We start from the raw sequence: 15,959 nt of genomic DNA on the forward strand, positions 1-15,959 counted from the left end.
CAGGTTCCTAGGGGCTGGCCACTTCAGCAAGCGGCTGGCCGGAAGCTCTCAAGAGAGGGGACAGAGAAGAGGGAGCGGCGGGCTGGCAGGGACGGGTAGGAGCGGGGGCAGGAAGAGGTGGAGCAAGGGCGGGGAAGGGGTGAAGTGGGGATGGGGCCTCAGGGCGGAGCGAAGGGGGAGCACCCACTGGGAAAAATAAAAGTCAGTGCTTGTGAAGGGAATCCTGTTAGGGAGGCGTTTGAGAGTCACGTTTACAGGTGGAAAACAAGAGGATGGCCAAGAAAATAGTGGACAGACAGTGGACAGGAGGACAAAGCGCATATGGAGCAAAGGTAGGACTGGCAAGCCTGAAGAAGAAAGATGGAGGCAATTCTGGAGGAGGATGTCCTCTGTTTAGCCTCACGAACAGTAGTGGCCGAGCCAGTCTCCGCGAGATGAGAGGATAGTGTCGTCCCCCTGTCCCGGTTTCACCAGGTCCTAGGATCTAATAATACCAAGCTCCTATATAACACTTCTCAGCAGATCTCCAAGCTCTTTATAAAGGAGGTCAGTCTTATTAACCCCATATTACAGAAAGGGAAACTGAGGTACAGAGCAGGAAAGTTATTTGCCTGAGGTCTCCCAGCAGGTGTGGGATGAGAACTCAAGTCTCCTGAAGCCTAGTCCAGTGCACTATCCACTAGGCCACGCTGTCTTCATCCTACAGATGCCGTCATGCCGTACTGCTACAGCTGCAGTCAGCTGGCTCCCCCGCACTATAAAAGAGAGGGAGCAGCTGCCAGGCTGTTCTCTACAAGGGCTCCAAAACTCTGGAAGTTGTTCCCCAGCTTAGCCTGAAATAGCTCAAATGTGGTGACCTGAGCATGCTGCAAAAGACACCTCTTTGATAGGGTTCTTGGAAAGGGCTGAGGGTTTGCTTCTCCTAAAGATGAGGGGGTAGAAAGGAGGTTCTGTTGCTGTCTGGCCAGCTGAGTTCCTACTGAAATGATCACTTTAACCCTGGGGGATATAACTGTGTGGTTAATGACGTGGCAGGGTGCTAGAGCTGGGATGGGCAAACTTTTTGGCCTGAGGGCCACATCTGGGTATGGAATATGAATGCTCACTAAATTGAGGGCTGGGGTGTGGGATGGGGTAAGGGCTCCAGCTGGGGGTTTGGGCTCTGGGGTGGGCCCAGAAATGAGAAGTTCAGGGTACAGGAGGCTCTGGGCTGGGGTTGGGGTACTGGGGGGAGGGAGGGGTGAGGGCTCTAGGATGGACCTCGGGATGAGGGGTTTGGAGTGTAGGAGGATGCTCTGGGCTGGGACCGAGGGGTTCGGAGGGCAGGAGGGGGATTAGGGCTGGGGCAGGGGGCTGGGTCCTGGGAGGGGGATAGGGATGCAGGATCCAAGCAGTGTTAACCTCAAGCAGCTCCTGGAAGCAGCAGCATGTCCCCTTTCTGACTCCTACGCAGAGGCATGGCGAGGTGGCTCTGTGCGCTTCCCCGTCTGCAGGTGTGGCTCAGCAGTGGCATGTCCCCACTCTGGCTCCTACATGGAGGCGCAGTGCCTGCCAGGCAGCTCTGTGTGCTGTCCCATCCACAGGCGTCACCCCTGCAGCTCCTATTGGCTGCACTCCCTGGCCAATGGGAGCTGCAGGCGTGGTGCTTGGAGTGGGGGGCAGCGTGCGGAGCTCCTGGCTGCCTCTACATGTAGGAACAAGAAGGGGGACATGCCGTTGTTTCCGGGAGCCACACAGAGCAGACCCTGACCTCACTCCCCAGCAGGAGTTCGAGGGCCAGATTAAAAGGTCTGATAGGCCAGACGTGGGCCATGGGCCGTAGTTTGCCCACCCTGTGCTAGAGCATTGCATATGCATCTTTTAAAAATTATTTTAAATCTAAATAAGTAAATCAATGTCCCATAACTAATCCCGTGACCCGTCCAGTTCCCCTTAATATTCCTGCATGCTTAGATTGCAAACTTTCTGGAGCAGAGACTGTCTTCTGGTTCTGTGTTTGTACAGCACCTGGCACAACGGGATCTCTGGTCATGGACTGCCGCTCCAAGGGATTACCTCAATATAAATAATAATTATAATAATAACAGGAAACTTAAACCCACCCAGCTTGTAATTCTGAAAGCCTTGTATTCTAATATTCTCTCCTTTTGTAGATGGAGAGGCCGTGAAACCATAGCATAAAGCCAAACCCAAATAAGGACTCATTGCTTCTTTTGAAGATGGTCTCTATGTTATTTTAAATCGTTTTTTTCTGCTTGGTTTTTTTATCTGATAAATATCCAAGCCCAGCTTCTCTCGTTTTCCTGGCAGTCTCTTGCAAGATCGTTGGAGGACTCCGAAGGCTGCGTCTCAGGCATTCGAGACCTGAGCTCCTCAACGGGTGTGCAAGGAAGAGAAGACTATCTGGCAACCCACTAACTCCTGGCCCAGCAAATTCCGCACGCCACAGGGCATGGTTGATAGGGGATGGAAAGATGGGAAAACCTGGGTATGAACGTAGAAGTGACTCTATGGTGCAGAGATACTCACGTTGACTTGATCCTTGCAGATGTCCTTGGCCTCTTCCAATGCAATCAGCACAAAAGCCGTTAAAGAGACATCAGGCTCAGCACCCTTGTACCCTCCCTAAAGGGGAGCAAAGGACAGATTTGGGATAAGAAAGTCTCCCGAGTACCATGAAAAGAAAGAATTAATCCCAGGCCCTCAGCATAGGAAATTATAGCAGAACACATGCTTCCTAGAAAGCTACCCAAGACTGGACTCTCAGTCAAGGCCAGACCTATCGCTGAACCTCCCTTTGGCTAACAGACACCTGTCCTGCAATGGGCCAGGTTCTGATCTCAGTTACTCCTTTGTCAGTGTGGAGGAACTCCATCCAAGTCAATAGAGATGCTTCGTATTAAACCAGCTTGAGAGAATTTAGCTCACCAGGCCAGTGCTCAGGTCCCGTCACTAGCTCCCAGGCAGCTTCCAGTGCAGTTAATGGATCAAGCCCCAAAGTTTGTCCTGTGAAGCACCAAGACAGCTGCACTCCTCTGGGGCAATGCAAATCACTAAGCCCAGGATGAAGTGCATGAGAGGCGAGGACAAGGCATTCTCAGTTGAGGGGAGCTGGCTGGGGAACCAGTGCCTGGGGAGATCAGGCCAGGCCAGAGCCTAAGCATTTTTAGTAAACACTGCAAAACTATCCCCTTTGGAGATGTCTTTCCACCACCAGAACAACACTCGCAGCACTAACCCCACTCCCTTCTATCTAATAAACCCAGACACGGATAACCCCTCTTCTACCCTAAACCCTAACACTGAGACCCCTTAAACCTAGATACTGACAGCCCTAAACCCCAACAGCCCTAAACCCCAAGGGTGCTGGAACAATGTTTATAGTGGGGTGCTGAGAGCCATTGAACCAAACTGTAACCCTGTATATCGGGGTGGCCAACCTGAGCCTGAGAAGGAGCCAGAATTTACCAATGTACATTGCCAAAGAGCCACAGTATTATGTAATGATTATAATATATATTCACACACAATCATTATATAATTTGATAATGTATATTTATTATGCATTTATAATATATAGTTAATGATAATAACAATAACTTGTCTTAACGTTTTACTTAGTGGGACTTCTGGCAATCTTTGCTTTCAACAATTCCCTTGAAGTCTGGTTTGTGTTCAGTTGTGTTCACACGCAGCAGTTCTCTTAAGTGGCTGTCTGTCAAAACGGATTGGTGCTTGTATTTCACGTGTTTGAGTGTTGAGAAAAGAGACTCAAAGATCAGTCGAGGCAAACACTGAGATTAATTTTAGGGCTGCACCACTGATGTTGGGGTATTTATCCTCTGGTACAGGTTTCCAGAAAGTGAGGGTCCCCTCTGTCTTCTGAACAGATTTCAATCTGTCATCTTCCAAAAGTTCTATTATTTCCATCTGGGATGTTGCTTCGCCAGTAACTAAAGGGGGCTTCAGACAATCGGCTTTAGCACTAAAAGGGTCAATCACAAATCTGATTTGCGGTCTTTTCTGCTGCAAATCTTGGAATCTTTCCTCAAAACTGTCCTTAAGATCTTTAATCACGCTCGCATATCTAGTTGTGCTCCGTTTTAGGGGTTCTGCTGCATCTGCTTTTGATCTGTCTGGAAGTTGTGACATTGAGGGAAAGTGTGTCAGCTCTCCCTCAAGCATTTGTCTGTGAAACAACTGCAGTTTGTTCATGAACACAAATACACTTTGCACTAGACGAGACAGCAACCGGAATTTTCCTTCTAGGTCCATGTTTAGTTTATCCAAATGCAGCAGCATGTCTGCAAGAAATGCCAAGTCTAGAACCCACCCAGGATCTGTAAGCTCAGGATGTATTCTTTGCTTCTCCTCCATAAACAATTTTACTGGTTCACAAGAGCTCAAAAAAACGGGAAATAACTTTATCTCTTGAGAGCCATCGAACTGCGCGTGAAAAGACAAATCGGCAGGGAAGTCGTCTTCATCCAGTTCTTGGATTAGATTTTGAAATTGTTTGTGATTGAATGCATTTGAGCAAATGAAATTCACAATGTGCAAGACTGGTTTCATGACGTGATCAAATTTGAGATTTTTACATACCAATTGCTCCCGATGAATAATACAGTGAAATATCCAAAATTCAGGAAAGCTCTCATCAGACTTACAAAGCCCTATTAATCCATTCACAGATCCCCACATGGACTGAGCCCCATCTGTTGCAATGGCAGTGAGCTTCTGTAAAGGGAAGTGGTGTTTCGCAGCCAACAACATCAGTGACTCCTTTAGATCTCGTCCACGAGTTCTGTCCTTTAGTGGGACGATATCCAGGAGTTCTTCCTTTACAACACAGTGGTCAAACACAATCCGGACAAATATTGATAATTGAGGTTTATCCTGTACATCGCACGACTCATCCAAAGCGATGCTCAAACACTCACACTGCTGAAGTTACAAGTGCAGTTGTGATTCGATGTCTCTGTTCAGATCGGAGATTCTGCGTTCTGTTGTGTGGCATGAAAGCTGCAGGCCAGAAATTCTCTTCTGTAGATTCTCGTTCTCTGATGACAGGATTGAAATCACATCAGTGAGGCACATTTTTATAAACTCGCCTTCAGAGTAGGGCTTTTTTGCATGGGCTACATGCCAGGCCACATAATAGAAGGCTAACGTTACAGTCCGTGATCGGTTGGCAAACCGGGCTTCTACATCTGTTTGTTTTTTCAAAATGTTCAGTTTTCAGAACCTTGTGGGAATTCTTGATCCATATGTACATGGCTAGAAGCGAAATGATTCTGCAAGTTTGAAGATTTGAACGGAGAGACGCACGTCTGGCAAAGAAGACACATGGCCTTACCATTACGTTCAACGAAAAAGTACTTCTGCTCCCACTCCTGTTGGAAGCATCGATTTTCATCTGTGTATTTTCTTTTCCATTTGCACTTGCCTTCCATTGTTAGATGGTGTAAGAAAAATTTTGATTACAAATTTCCACACCAGCAGTCACTGTGCACTTTATTGAAGGAGACCAGGCTCTGACCAGGGGTTGCTGGACACCTGGTTCTGACCCAGGCCCCGCCTCCCACTCCACCCCTTTCATCAAGTCCCCACCCCCACCCTGCCCCACCTCCGCCTCTTCCTGCCCCATTCCACCTCCTCCCCCAGTGAGCCATGTCCTTGCTCCTCCCCCTCTCCCTCCCAGAGCCTCCTGGTGCGAAACAGGGGCAGCAGGCAAGGGGACTGGGGGGGGGAGGATGTGCACTGGGTCCTCGCTCCTCCCTCCCCCAACACTTCCTGCTGCGATCAGCTGCTTCTCGGCGTTCAGGAAGGGAGGGGGAGGAGCAAGGACGCAGCACCCAGCCCCCCTGCCTCCCCCCCAAGCCACCTCAATGCAGCGAAACAGCTGATCGCAGCAGGCAGGGCCGGCTCCAGACCCCAGCGCGCCAAGCGTGCACTTGGGGCGGCGTGCCGCGGGAGGGCAGCAGGCGGCTCTGGTAGACCCCCCGCAGGCATGCCTGCGGACGGTCCGTTGGTCCCACGGCTCCGGTGGAGCATCCGCAGGCATGCCTGTGGGAGGTCCACCGAAGCCGCAGGACCAGCAGACCCTTCGCAGGCACGTCTGCAGGAGGTCCACTGGAGCCGTGGGACCGGCGACCGCCAGAGCACCCCCCGCGGCGTGCCGCCCTGCTTGAGGCGGCGCAATTCCTAGAGCCGCCCCTGGCAGCAGGAGGGGTTGGGGGAGGGATGGGCACTCCCCGCTCCTCCTCCTCCCTCCCAGAGCCACAACGCTGTGAAAAAGCTGATCGTGGCGGCGGGTGGACAGGTGGGAGGGGCAGGTGCTGATGGGGGGGGCGCCGACAGGTGGGAGGGGTGAGGGACTGACAGGGCTGCCGGTGGGTGCTGCCCCCACAGTTGACTTCTGGAAGAAGCCGCATATTTTCTTTTGAGCCACATGCAGTTCTGGAGCTGCCAGTTGGCCACCCCTGCTGTATATAATGGAAACCACTTCAAGCCAGGGATTGTTGCAGCACTCCGCACACCCCTAGTTCCAGCACCTCTGCTAAACCCTGACACCCCTTCAATCCCTAAACCCTAACACTTCAAACCCTAAACCCCACTACTAACACCCCAAAAACCTAAATCCAGACACCGATACCCCCTTCTACACCTTAAACCGACACTGAAACCCCCAAACCTCGCCTCTGACAACCCCTTCTACCCTAAACGCTAACACTGACACCCCCAAAAGCCTGAAACTGACACCCGCTTTTACCTAATAAACCCTAACACTGACATGCCCTAAACCCTGGCACCCCTAAATCCCAACCCTAACACCCCTAGCTCCAACAATGACTCCCCCTTTCACTCCTAAACTTCGAACAACAACAAAACCCAAATTGATCTACCCACAACAGAATGTTTACCCCCAACAAGGGAGAAGTGCCAAAGACTCCAGGAAGCCCACTAAGGACTAAATAGATACATTCTGGTCCATTGGGCCTGAATCTCCATTCACTGCTGCCCATGTAACTGCACCGGGAGAGAGAGATCAGTCTGCGTGAGCACAGACTTTGGGATGTAGCCCAGTAAGACGTCCCTTTGAATTATGAACCAACAAGTTGCTGTGATCATAGAATCATAGAATCTCAGGGTTGGAAGGGACCTCAGGAGGTCATCTAGTCCAACCCCCTGCTCAAAGCAGGACCAAACCCAACTAAATCATCCCAGCCTGGGCTTTGTCAAGCCTGACCTTAAAAACCTCTAAGGAAGGAGATTCCACCACCTCCCTAGGTAACCCATTCCAGTTCTTCACCACCCTACTAGTGAAAAAGTTTTTCCTAATGTCCAACCTAAACCTCCCCCTCTGCAACTTGAGACCATTACTCCTTGTTCTGTCATATTCTACCACTGAGAACAGTCTAGATCCATCCTCTTTGGAACCCCCTTTCAGGTAGTTGAAAGCGGCTATCAAATCCCTCCTCATTCTTCTCTTCTGCAGGCTAAACAATCCCAGTTCCCTCAGCCTCTCCTCATAAGTCATGTGCTCCAGCCCCCTAATCATTTTTGTTGCCCTCCGCTGGACTCTCTCCAATTTATCCACATCCTTCTTGTAGTATGGGGCCCAAAACTAGACACAGTACTCCAGATGAGGCTTCACCAGTGCTGAATAGAGGGGAATGATCACATCCCTCGATCTGCTGGAAATGCCCCTACTTATACAACCCAAAATGCCATTAGCCTTCTTGGCAACAAGGGCACACTGTTGACTCATATTCAGCTTTTCGTCCACCGTAACCCCTAGGTCCTTTTCTGCAGAACTGCTGCCCAGCCATTCGGTCCCTAGTCTGTAGCAGTGCATGGGATTCTTCCGTCCTAAGTGCAGGACTCTGCACTTGTCCTTGTTGAACCTCATCAGATTTCTTTTGGACCAATCCTCTAATTTGTCTAGGTCCCTCTGTATCCTATCCATACCCTCCAGTGTATCAACCACTCCTCTCAGTTTAGTGTCATCTGCAAACTTGCTAAGGGTGCAGTCCACACCATCCTCCAGATCGTTAATGAAGATATTGAACAAAACCGGCCCCAGCACCGACCCTTGGGGCACTCCACTTGATACCGGCTGCCAACTAGACATGGAACCACTCCACTCCACTTGATACCGGCTGCCAACTAGACATGGAACCATTGATCATTACCCGTTGAGCCCAACCATCTAGCCAGTTTTCTATCCACATTCATCCAGCCCATACTTCTTTAACTTGCTGGCAAGAATACTGTGGGAGACTGTATGATTGAGGTGGGTAGTGATTGGTGTGTAAAAGTGTGTGTAAAAGTCAAAGGAAACACGTACAACCATCTCTCCGTGGATTACGGGGGCATCTTCTTGGAAGACTCCATCCAGTTTCTGCTTTTCCAGGGTCAGCCATTTCACCGCCCCACAGATAACTTGGTTTTCAATGGGCATCAGTTTCTTAGCCATGGCAAAGACCTTTGTCACATATGCCGTCAGCCTGAGGGCAGAATCAATCACATCACGGTCACTCCTGCCTTCCTGGAATTGCCCTTAGTGTGAAAGCTGGACCGTCTGCACTCAGGTATGAGTTGAGACATTTCACAGCAGTAAATGGAGGGAGGCTCATGTAGGCCAGTTTATGGTAATCTGAGTGAGCGGGAGCTAGGGAAAATGTCACCACTTGTCTGGGAAAGCGCATCCAGACACTGCTCCCCATTACGGCTGGCTCTACTTAAGCCAGCTGAACTCTCCCTGCCTGCAGTGGTATGACCAGGATGGTGGGGTTGGGGGCGCTCTGTGGACCGCTGGCCACTGGGAACTGGACCAGAGAGTCACCAAACTCAACTTCACACAAGCCAGTGAACAGTCGTCAAGATGGTAACGGTTAGTCTGAGCCAGCTACAAACTAGCCACCTAAAAGTGAAAGGACCTGGAGTTCATTACTAAGGCTGCAAGTCTGTCATGGAGGTTGTGGAAGTCATGGATTCCGTGACTTTCCATGGCTTCCACAGCTGCAGCAGCTGGTGTGGCTGGCCCCGGGACCGCCTGAGCATCAGTCCTGGGGGCGTCCCCAGGGACCGCCTGAGCAGCAGCAGTGCCAGGGGCCACCCTGGGGACAGTCTGAGCAGGGTCTGGAGCAGCGGTCCTGGGAGCAGCCCTGGAGGCCATCAGACCCTGCCGCTGGAGCAGGAGCCAGCTGTCAGCCCCCGGGAATCCCCCAGCACTCAGGGACGTCCAGAGCAGCAGCATCAAGGAGACCCCCAGAGCAGCAGCTCCCTGGGGACCCCCAGAGCAGGGGCGCCCTAGGAGCAGCTAAGAATTAGTCAGGGGTGTGACACCCTGATGGGGTATTTCTGGTAAAAGTCATGGACAGGTCATGGGCCGTGAATTTTTGTTTATTGCCTGTGGCCTGTCCATGACTTTTACTAAAAATACCCATGACTAAATCTTCGCTTTATTCATTCCCAATCTCTCAAGCCATCTGCTCACCCACACTGACCTGTCACTGAAATCACTGGGGCCACATTTACAACGTATTTAGGCACCTAAAAATGCAAATAGGCATCTAGCGGGATTTTCCAAAGTGCCTAAGTGAGTTAGGCACCCCAGTCCCATTGACTTTCAAAGGGAATTAAGCCCCTACTCTGCTTAGGTGCTTTTGTAAATCCTGCCAGGTGCCTGTCTCATCTTTGGGTGTCGTTCCATTGCCATCTGTGGGAGTTGGATTGGGTATTTTTTTCCCATTGTGTATGTTGACCTTTGCCCTCTGGTTTTGGGCTGGAGACTGACTTGCTCTGGCTCACAAATTACATGTGTAGGATCAGGCTAACGCTGAGCAAGAGGGTGCATTAGAAAACCCACTGTCCTCACCAAGTGCTTGATGGCCGGTCTTTGAAAGCAGCGTATGAGAAGTCAGGTTTTTTGTAAACCATCTGTTGTGTATAACCTGAAACAGGAAGAGTACGAAGGAGCTGTGTCATGTCTGGCGAGTGTCTAATGAGGACTTTACATGCATAAGGCAAATGAAGTAAGAGCTGTGACCCCTGCCGCTGCTGTCTGAGTTGGGAGGCTCTCCCTTTTTCTGCAGGTGTCTCTCAGGAGGGACACAGCAACTCAAGGGAAGCAAAGGCAGAAAGCTGTCAGGTGGGGAAGCCAATTGGCATGGGCACTGCCCTGTTCCTCACCAGCATGAATCCTCCCTTCGGGGTGGGAGTGGGGCCAAGTGATTACAGTGTATGGGGACCTGGGAGACGGGTTGCCTGGGTTCTATGCCAGGCTCGGGGAGGGGAGGGTGGGTTAATATTTGGAGCAAGATGCTGTGAGTCAGGACTCCTGGGTTCAGTTCTCAGTTCTGTCACTCACTGTGTGATGTGCTGTTGGGCAAGTCGCTGCCTGCCTCAGTTTCCCCATATTGTAAAAGCTTAAGGGATGGGATGTTTGTAGTTTAAACTCCGCGCCTAATGTAGGCAGCCCACAAAGGGGCCCGCGGTGTAGGGAAAGGGACACCTGTTCCTTCAGGAGCTAGGCTGAAACCTACCAAGTTCTCTCGATGGTCATGAGATTTTCTATCCTTCCTCGCTACCTGACATGGATTTGAACTGTGGGTGAATGGCCTCCACCCCACGACCATCCCATCCCCTGCACAACAGCCATGGGCTAGCAATGAACAGGAGCCCAAAAGCCCAGCAGGACTGAAAATGGGGTTGGGTGTTTCTCTGCATAGGAAGGTCTATTCCGAGTTATCATGACTAATGCTGGTGTACACTGGGGGAGGGATATTAAACCTCATGCCTCAGGTCTTAAACCAACCTCTAAAGGGAGTAGGAGACCTAAAGTGGGAGGCAGATTCTCTCTCTATTTCAGGGGCTTATCTAGCCCCCATTCCCATAGTACCCGGGTGACTCACATTCTTCAATGTATCTACCAGGGGTGCCGGAATGGGGGGTACCAGGGGGACATGGCCTCTCCTGCTTTTTTCCTGCCTCATGGGTGAGTGATGGGGGGCGGAGGGGAGTGAGCAGCAGAATGGAGGCGGGAAGAGGTGGAGCAAGGGCAAGGCCTCGGGGGGGAGAAGCCTAGTGGGGCAGGGCCTCGGGGCGGAGCGTGGGTGGCCCACAGGGGGAGGGGCAGAGAGGGGGCAGGGCTTCATGGGGAAGGGGCCACAATCTGGTGCCAGTGGGAGCTTGCGGAGCTCCTGCCATCTACCCTCACAACCCCCCTGCCAGCAGGGCACTGAGACTCTCCCCATTTGCAGAGGGGGAAATGGAGTCACAGAGAGATTAAGTGACTTGCCCAACATCACACCAGGAGTCTGTGGCAGAGCAGGGAACTGAACTGGGGTCCCCTGAGTGCCAGGCCAGCTGCCTGATCCCTGGGCTCTCTATCTACTGCCCAATGTGCTTAACGTGAGGTTTCTGAAGCATTTGGTACCGGCCACTCTCCGACACAGGCTACTGGGCTAGATGGACCTCGGGGCCAGTCCTGTGTCCCCAACACGAGCCTGAAGAGGGATTTGCTGTCTGGCATGAGAAGTACTTACCTTGCATGATCAACTTGATGGCTTCCGCCCTGCGTTCCACCCCGATCCTTTCCCACTGCTCGGTGCTGTCCAGGTAGATGGTGGCGATGACCGGGGGGGTCATGCCGATCATGTTCTCTTCCCCAGAGCCAGATGGCGTCACAATGAGGTGCTTCAGGTTGGCCCCATCAATGGAATTTTCGACAATGATTGTCACAGGGTTTCCTGGCCAAGGAAATAACGCAGTGTGAATTCAAGCAGGGAGAGCAGGCACTGGTGGGGACAGAGAGACAGACAGACCTCTCTGCGGGCAGGGGCAGATTGAGAGCTCAATCCTGCATGGTGCTGAGCACACCCAAACCTCATGAAAGTCAGATCCTATCCCAGCAAAAATTGATCTCAGCCCTGTGTGCTGACAAAGTTCCTACAATGCTCTGAGCATTTCTCACCAAGCCCTCCTAGGTACTTCACTCCAGCTCTGCCAGCGGTGGGGATAGAACCTGGACACCCCCACTCTGAAAGCACCAGCCCTTGCTGGTTGAGCTGAATGGGGACAAAGGAAAGGGTATTATCCACATTTTACAGATGGGGGCACTGAAGCACAGACAGGCTAAGGGAGCTGCCCAAAGTTACCAGGGACGTCTGTGGAAGAGCAAGATCTTGAACTCAGGCTTCTGAAATACTAAGCTAGGGCCCAAACCACTAGGCCATCCTGTCCAGTGACATAGGCTGCCCCCTGGGTGCTCCTTATTTCTGTGCACCTGTCTCTCCTGTCAGCACCTTGTTTAGCCACACGCTGACAATGACCTTTCTCTATCTTGGCCACTAATGCTCTATAGTGCACGTAGACAGTTGTAACAGAACCAAGTGGGTAATCGGTCCACCTCCTGCGAGTGTGGCTACCAGAGAAGAATTCATTGCTCCCTTCACTCTGTTTCTAAAGCATAAAACACTTTCAAATCAGAGGCCCTTGCCTTGGATGCTGACTTTGGTCTCCGATTCTGTGTCTGGAACCATGTCATCTATATCTGCCGCTTTCACCTTCACTTCCTGGACTCCCCCTGAAAAGGAAGGATGAGGAGAAGAGATAGTGAAATGCAATCTGTCCAGCCGGCTGAGCTTTGTTCATAGAGAGCCCTGCACAATCCACTGACGTGCTAGGGCAAAGGGAGGGAGGGGGCAGCTGAGATAGGAATCAGGAAGCTATGAATACGGGGCAGGCAGAGGTGGCTGCATTTCAGTGGCAGCTGAATTGCTCTGCATATTGCTGATTCTAGTCTTCTGTGATGAGCCTGATTTTGACCTCCATCTCAGCCAACACTAAACCAATCCCTCTGAAATCTCGCACGTGTCAGTCAGGAAATTTAGGCTTGAAATTAGACGAAGGTTTCTAACCATCAGAGGAGTGCAATTCTGGAACAGCCTACCGAGGGAAACAGTGGGGGCGAAGGACCTCCATGACTTTAAGATTAAGCTAGATAAGTTTATGGAGGGGATGGTATGATAGGATAACGGGTTTAGTCAATAGATCAATAACATGCCACAAGGGTAATTAGTACAAAGGGTCAATGATAGGATATTGTTAGCCTTTTTCCAGAGGGTCTGGCTGGAGAGTCTTGCTCGCATGCTCGGGGTTCAGCTGATCGCCATATTTGGGGTCGGGAAGGAATTTTCCTCCAGGGTAGATTGGCAGTGGCCCTGGAGGTTTTTCGCCTTCCTCCGAAGCATGGGCAGGGGTCGCTTGCTGGTGGATTATCTGCTACTAGAAGTCTTTAAATCATGATTTGGAGCATTCAACAGCAGAGTCAAGGGAGAGAATTATTTCAGGAGTGGGTGGATCAGCTTATGTGGCCTGCATCTTGCAGGAGGTCAGACTAGATGATCATAATGGTCCCTTCTGATCTTGAATTCTATGAGTTTTCTATGATTTTTTCTATGCCAGGGCAGATTTTTTCAGGGAAGTTTGCTGCAGATTCGATTAAGGGTTTGGGTTGGATACAAGGACTCCAAAAACAGAGATGCTCTCACATAGATATAGATTGTGCAATTCTTTGAGACCTTCAGGATGAGAGGCACCACATAAAGGCAAAGCAGTGCGGCTACTCACCTGCTCCTTTCACAGATGGATCCAGTACCACAGACATAATTGTTTTGGTCGTCCTCATCCCTTCAGGCTAGAAAGGAACGACAAGAGCATAGTAAGCACAGTAGCATCCAGAGACAATGAAGAGCAGTAGGAAAAGGTGAGCAACTTGCTGATCTTGTGATCAGCGTGAATCAGGAGTGACTCCACTGGAAGTCCGTGGTCAAGTGAAACTGAGATCAGGCTCCGTCCCAATGAGTCTGGAATCTGACCTCAACCTCAGGCAGCATCCTCTTTTGTTTTGGATCGTGGTTAGGATGCATCCAAGAAGAAGTCCCTAGGCCAAATTCATCCCAAGCGTAACACCACTGATTCCACCACAGATGAACGGGAGGAATTTTTGCCAGAAGCTGGGAATGGGCGACAGGGAAAGGATCACTTAACGACTGCCTGTTCTGGTCATTCCCTCTGGGGCACCTGGCATTGGCCATTGTTGGAAGACAGGTGTGATAAATGAAGGGGGGGAGGGTAACTCCCTTTGATGGACACTAGCCAGCCAGTTAGCTGTAAAATCCCTCTTGGTAGCTGTTTCCTACTTGCTTTACCTGTAAGGGTTAAAAAGTCGCCCCAGTAAAGAAAAAAAAAGTGGGCACCTGACTAAAAGAGCCAATGGGAAGGCTAGAACTTTTAAAAATTGGAAAAGAAACTTTCCCTTTGTCTGTTGTTCTCTGGGCTGCAGGGACACAGAGCAGCAATGCTATGAGCAGGAATGCTGTAGAAGGTTTGAACCAGGTATGAAAAAGTATCTTCCATACATAGAAGAAATTATTTGGATAGGGAATGTTTAGTTAGACACAATCAGGTTTATTTCTTATTCTGGCTTGTGGATCTCCTCTGTGCTAACCCCTGATGCTTTTGTTTGCGTGTAACCTTTAAGCTGAACCCCCAAGAAAGCTAGTTTGGGTGCTTGATTTTTGGAATTGCTCTTTTAAAATCTAGCAAAAACCTAAATTCCAGATGTACTTTCTTCCTTTTTGTTTTTAATAAAATTTACCATTTTTAAGAAGGATTTGGATTTTTGTGTGCTAAGAGGTTTGTGCATCTGCTGTTTGATTAGCTGGTGACTACAACTAATTTCCTTTGTTTTTTTTTCTCATGCCCTCCATAAGCTTTTTTTTGCATTTGGGTGGTGGCAGCGTTTACCAAGCCAAGGTCAGAGAAAAGCTGTAACTTTGGGAGTTTAATACAAGCCTGGAGTAGCCAGTATTAATTTTTAGAATCCTTGCGGGCCCCCACCTTCTACACTAGAAGTACCAGAGTGGAATTTAGCCTTAACAGGATACTGGGCTAGATGGACTTTGGTCTGACCCCATATGGCCATTCTTATGAATCTGGACAACAGAGTCTGGCAGGGCGAGGAAGTGAGAAGCTCAATTAATTCCATCATTGCTCTGTGACCTCCCTGAAGGACTTTTCTATGCCCTGATCTTCAGTGGAGGATCTTTCTCTCACCCAGCATTGCAGTGATCTCCTGGGACAGGCCAATGGGACGCCCTTCACAACCCACCAATGCTGCTCATTTGCTCAGCTCTCTCTGCCGAGTGATATGAGGTTCTCCCTGGGTGCGCTGATTCCAGCACCCACTGGTCCAAGGAGCAAGACCCTGGGCCTGAGGAACTGAACTTAGGTCTCTTATATGATGACTCAGAGGATCGAGTGCAAGATAACCAGGCCAGCCCCAGCCCTGCTGTAGTTGCCACAGGGGAGGGGAGGAAGTGAGACGAGGATGGAGATGCAGGGTATTAATGTAACAGGTTAAAGTACAGCACCAATTCCAGAACCCAGCCAATCTGGCCTCCAGCCTCTTGCTCTCCAGCAGATATCATGCCCCTGTCACTTGATACCTACCACAACCTTCAGTTTCTTTCTCACGCCATCAGACACAAAACTGCCCCATATCGCTGCCTTGACCTCAATGTAGTGACATCCCAGCTGTAATGGGACAATCACTAATGGCACGGCCAGGGAGGACTTGGCTTTGATGTCAAGGATCTGCTGGTATTTAGCCTTGGAAGTGGATGCACCGCAGAAAACTGGGTTGTGCATCAGCTCCAGCCGGACCTGAGAAGAGAACAGAGATTCATGAGCAGGCAGTCTGCACACCATGACACTGTAGGGCATTGATCCAAATCATACCCTCTGACTGGAGTTTGCCTTTAATCTTAATAAATAACAGACAGGACTGTACTTACAAAGCATGTGACTGTATCCTGACCTCCTTCCTGAGAGGCCCTTCAGGACCACCCCCAGTTCTGTCTTGCCTCAGAGAGACCCACAGCCTGTGG

The 15,959-nt window shown here is 50.4% G+C and overlaps 1 protein-coding gene across 1 annotated transcript in view; it reads right to left on the reverse strand.

The window, feature by feature from the left end:
* The window catches only part of LOC120391057 (complement C3-like), an 84,141-nt gene that overhangs the window by 28,971 nt on the left and 39,211 nt on the right, over positions 1–15,959 (reverse strand). Inside the window, exons 21-27 of the mRNA XM_039514316.1 lie at positions 15,523–15,735; positions 13,639–13,705; positions 12,506–12,592; positions 11,553–11,756; positions 9,884–9,959; positions 8,351–8,510; positions 2,530–2,625 (exon numbers count right to left, since the gene is read on the reverse strand). Of these exons, the coding sequence (XP_039370250.1) occupies positions 2,530–2,625; positions 8,351–8,510; positions 9,884–9,959; positions 11,553–11,756; positions 12,506–12,592; positions 13,639–13,705; positions 15,523–15,735 (903 nt within the window). The remainder of the gene's footprint in view (positions 1–2,529; positions 2,626–8,350; positions 8,511–9,883; positions 9,960–11,552; positions 11,757–12,505; positions 12,593–13,638; positions 13,706–15,522; positions 15,736–15,959) is intronic.

The sequence above is a fragment of the Mauremys reevesii genome, linkage group 25, assembly GCF_016161935.1.
Source record: "Mauremys reevesii isolate NIE-2019 linkage group 25, ASM1616193v1, whole genome shotgun sequence".
Lineage (NCBI taxonomy): Eukaryota > Metazoa > Chordata > Testudines > Geoemydidae > Mauremys > Mauremys reevesii.